At 49.4% G+C, this 5,121-nt stretch overlaps 1 protein-coding gene across 1 annotated transcript in view; it reads left to right on the top strand.

Moving 5' to 3' along the window:
- LOC129842414 (neurotrypsin-like) overlaps positions 1–1,788 on the top strand; it is a 79,684-nt gene extending 77,896 nt beyond the window's left edge. The window contains exon 12 of the mRNA XM_055910969.1: positions 1,469–1,788. Within this exon, the coding sequence (XP_055766944.1) occupies positions 1,469–1,568 (100 nt within the window). The 3' untranslated portion in view covers positions 1,569–1,788. The remainder of the gene's footprint in view (positions 1–1,468) is intronic.
- Positions 1,789–5,121: the final 3,333 nt, after the last annotated feature.

Here is a 5,121-nt window from a genome sequence, read left to right as displayed (position 1 = left end):
TGATAGAGAGACAGGAACCAGAGAATAGTAGTTCTGGTACTATCTCCAGGTCCATTCAGACGCTCTGATAGAGAGACAGGAACAGGAACCAGAGAATAGTGGTTCTGGTACTATCTCCAGGTCCATTCAGACACTCTGATAGAGAGACAGGAACCAGAGAATAGTGGTTCTGGTACTATCTCCAGATACATTCAGACACTCTGATAGAGAGACAGGAACAGGAACCAGAGAATAGTGGTTCTGGTACTATCTCCAGGTCCATTCAGACACTCTGATAGAGAGACAGGAACCAGAGAATAGTGGTTCTGGTACTATCTCCAGGTCCATTCAGACACTCTGATAGAGAGACAGGAACAGGAACCAGAGAATAGTGGTTCTGGTACTATCTCCAGGTCCATTCAGACACTCTGATAGAGAGACAGGAACAGGAACCAGAGAATAGTGGTTCTGGTACTATCTCCAGGTCCATTCAGACACTCTGATAGAGAGACAGGAACAGGAACCAGAGAATAGTGGTTCTGGTACTATCTCCAGGTCCATTCAGACACTCTGATAATTGACAGGAACCAGAGAATAGTGGTTCTGGTACTATCTCCAGGTCCATTCAGACACTCTGATAGAGAGACAGGAACCAGAGAATAGTGGTTCTGGTACTATCTCCAGGTCCATTCAGACACTCTGATAGAGAGACAGGAACAGGAACCAGAGAATAGTGGTTCTGGTACTATCTCCAGGTCCATTCAGACACTCTGATAGAGAGACAGGAACCAGAGAATAGTGGTTCTGGTACTATCTCCAGGTCCATTCAGACACTCCGATGGAGAGACAGGAACCAGAGAATAGTGGTTCTGGTACTATCTCCAGGTCCATTCAGACACTCTGATAGAGAGACAGGAACCAGAGAATAGTGGTTCTGGTACTATCTCCAGGTCCATTCAGACACTCTGATAGAGAGACAGGAACCAGAGAATAGTGGTTCTGGTACTATCTCCAGGTCCATTCAGGCAGAGACAGGAACACTCTTATAGAGACACACTAACAGGATCATTTAGGGATAAGTGCCTTGCTGGGCACATCGACAGAATTTTCACCTAGTCATCTCGGGGATTCAAACTGGCCCTCTTAAACTCTCCTCTCTCTTCTCCTCCTCCTCTTAAAACCACTTTACCTGCCACCCCAAACTAAAACTCTGTACTTTACAGATCTATCAAACTTTAAAACTACTTAACTCTCCTCTCTCTCCTCCAGGGATGGTAACAGTACAAGGTGAGGGTAGGGGACTACCATTCTCTGGTTAACTCTCCTCTCTCTCCTCCAGGGATGGTAACACCACTAAACAGTACAAGGTGAGGATAGGGGACTACCATTCTCTGGTTAACTCTCCTCTCTCTCCTCCAGGGATGGTAACAGTACAAGGTGAGGGTAGGGGACTACCATTCTCTGGTTAACTCTCCTCTCTCTCCTCCAGGGATGGTAACAGCACTAAACAGTACAAGGTGAGGATAGGGGACTACCATTCTCTGGTTAACTCTCCTCTCTCCTCCAGGGATGGTAACAGTACAAGGTGAGGGTAGGGGACTACCATTCTCTGGTTAACTCTCCTCTCTCTCCTCCAGGGATGGTAACAGCACTAAACAGTACAAGGTGAGGGTAGGGGACTACCATTCTCTGGTTAACTCTCCTCTCTCTCCTCCAGGGATGGTAACACCACTAAACAGTACAAGGTGAGGATAGGGGACTACCATTCTCTGGTTAACTCTCCTCTCTCTCCTCCAGGGATGGTAACAGTACAAGGTGAGGGTAGGGGACTACCATTCTCTGGTTAACTCTCCTCTCTCTCCTCCAGGGATGGTAACACCACTAAACAGTACAAGGTGAGGGTAGGGGACTACCATTCTCTGGTTAACTCTCCTCTCTCTCCTCCAGGGATGGTAACACCACTAAACAGTACAAGGTGAGGGTAGGGGACTACCATTCTCTGGTTAACTCTCCTCTCTCTCCTCCAGGGATGGTAACAGTACTAAACAGTACAAGGTGAGGGTAGGGGACTACCATTCTCTGGTTAACTCTCCTCTCTCTCCTCCAGGGATGGTAACAGTACAAGGTGAGGGTAGGGGACTACCATTCTCTGGTTAACTCTCCCCTCTCTCCTCCAGGGATGGTAACAGTACAAGGTGAGGGTAGGGGACTACCATTCTCTGGTTAACTCTCCTCTCTCTCCTCCAGGGATGGTAACAGTACAAGGTGAGGGTAGGGGACTACCATTCTCTGGTTAACTCTCCTCTCTCTCCTCCAGGGATGGTAACAGTACAAGGTGAGGGTAGGGGACTACCATTCTCTGGTTAACTCTCCTCTCTCTCCTCCAGGGATGGTAACACCACTAAACAGTACAAGGTGAGGGTAGGGGACTACCATTCTCTGGTTAACTCTCCTCTCTCTCCTCCAGGGATGGTAACACCACTAAACAGTACAAGGTGAGGGTAGGGGACTACCATTCTCTGGTTAACTCTCCTCTCTCTCCTCCAGGGATGGTAACAGTACAAGGTGAGGGTAGGGGACTACCATTCTCTGGTTAACTCTCCTCTCTCTCCTCCAGGGATGGTAACAGTACAAGGTGAGGGTAGGGGACTACCATTCTCTGGTTAACTCTCCCCTCTCTCCTCCAGGGATGGTAACAGTACAAGGTGAGGGTAGGGGACTACCATTCTCTGGTTAACTCTCCTCTCTCTCCTCCAGGGATGGTAACAGTACAAGGTGAGGGTAGGGGACTACCATTCTCTGGTTAACTCTCCTCTCTCTCCTCCAGGGATGGTAACAGTACAAGGTGAGGGTAGGGGACTACCATTCTCTGGTTAACTCTCCCCTCTCTCCTCCAGGGATGGTAACAGTACAAGGTGAGGATAGGGGACTACCATTCTCTGGTTAACTCTCCTCTCTCTCCTCCAGGGATGGTAACAGTACAAGGTGAGGGTAGGGGACTACCATTCTCTGGTTAACTCTCCTCTCTCTCCTCCAGGGATGGTAACAGTACAAGGTGAGGGTAGGGGACTACCATTCTCTGGTTAACTCTCCTCTCTCTCCTCCAGGGATGGTAACACCACTAAACAGTACAAGGTGAGGGTAGGGGACTACCATTCTCTGGTTAACTCTCCTCTCTCTCCTCCAGGGATGGTAACAGTACAAGGTGAGGATAGGGGACTACCATTCTCTGGTTAACTCTCCTCTCTCTCCTCCAGGGATGGTAACAGTACATGGTGAGGGTAGGGGACTACCATTCTCTGGTTAACTCTCCTCTCTCTCCTCCAGGGATGGTAACACCACTAAACAGTACAAGGTGAGGGTAGGGGACTACCATTCTCTGGTTAACTCTCCTCTCTCTCCTCCAGGGATGGTAACAGTACATGGTGAGGGTAGGGGACTACCATTCTCTGGTTAACTCTCCTCTCTCTCCTCCAGGGATGGTAACACCACTAAACAGTACAAGGTGAGGGTAGGGGACTACCATTCTCTGGTTAACTCTCCCCTCTCTCCTCCAGGGATGGTAACACCACTAAACAGTACAAGGTGAGGGTAGGGGACTACCATTCTCTGGTTAACTCTCCCCTCTCTCCTCCAGGGATGGTAACACCACTAAACAGTACAAGGTGAGGGTAGGGGACTACCATTCTCTGGTTAACTCTCCTCTCTCTCCTCCAGGGATGGTAACACCACTAAACAGTACAAGGTGAGGATAGGGGACTACCATTCTCTGGTTAACTCTCCTCTCTCTCCTCCAGGGATGGTAACAGTACAAGGTGAGGGTAGGGGACTACCATTCTCTGGTTAACTCTCCTCTCTCTCCTCCAGGGATGGTAACACCACTAAACAGTACAAGGTGAGGATAGGGGACTACCATTCTCTGGTTAACTCTCCTCTCTCTCCTCCAGGGATGGTAACAGCACTAAACAGTACAAGGTGAGGGTAGGGGACTACCATTCTCTGGTTAACTCTCCTCTCTCTCCTCCAGGGATGGTAACAGTACAAGGTGAGGGTAGGGGACTACCATTCTCTGGTTAACTCTCCTCTCTCTCCTCCAGGGATGGTAACAGCACTAAACAGTACAAGGTGAGGGTAGGGGACTACCATTCTCTGGTTAACTCTCCTCTCTCTCCTCCAGGGATGGTAACAGTACAAGGTGAGGGTAGGGGACTACCATTCTCTGGTTAACTCTCCTCTCTCTCCTCCAGGGATGGTAACAGTACAAGGTGAGGGTAGGGGACTACCATTCTCTGGTTAACTCTCCTCTCTCTCCTCCAGGGATGGTAACAGTACAAGGTGAGGGTAGGGGACTACCATTCTCTGGTTAACTCTCCTCTCTCTCCTCCAGGGATGGTAACAGTACAAGGTGAGGGTAGGGGACTACCATTCTCTGGTTAACTCTCCTCTCTCTCCTCCAGGGATGGTAACAGCACTAAACAGTACAAGGTGAGGGTAGGGGACTACCATTCTCTGGTTAACTCTCCTCTCTCTCCTCCAGGGATGGTAACAGTACAAGGTGAGGGTAGGGGACTACCATTCTCTGGTTAACTCTCCCCTCTCTCCTCCAGGGATGGTAACACCACTAAACAGTACAAGGTGAGGGTAGGGGACTACCATTCTCTGGTTAACTCTCCTCTCTCTCCTCCAGGGATGGTAACACCACTAAACAGTACAAGGTGAGGGTAGGGGACTACCATTCTCTGGTTAACTCTCCTCTCTCTCCTCCAGGGATGGTAACACCACTAAACAGTACAAGGTGAGGGTAGGGGACTACCATTCTCTGGTTAACTCTCCTCTCTCTCCTCCAGGGATGGTAACACCACTAAACAGTACAAGGTGAGGGTAGGGGACTACCATTCTCTGGTTAACTCTCCTCTCTCTCCTCCAGGGATGGTAACAGTACAAGGTGAGGGTAGGGGACTACCATTCTCTGGTTAACTCTCCTCTCTCTCCTCCAGGGATGGTAACAGTACAAGGTGAGGGTAGGGGACTACCATTCTCTGGTTAACTCTCCTCTCTCTCCTCCAGGGATGGTAACACCACTAAACAGTACAAGGTGAGGGTAGGGGACTACCATTCTCTGGTTAACTCTCCTCTCTCTCC

Source organism: Salvelinus fontinalis, unplaced genomic scaffold (assembly GCF_029448725.1).
Source record: "Salvelinus fontinalis isolate EN_2023a unplaced genomic scaffold, ASM2944872v1 scaffold_0039, whole genome shotgun sequence".
Classification (NCBI taxonomy): domain Eukaryota; kingdom Metazoa; phylum Chordata; class Actinopteri; order Salmoniformes; family Salmonidae; genus Salvelinus; species Salvelinus fontinalis.
This window is presented reverse-complemented; position numbering and strand designations above follow the sequence as displayed.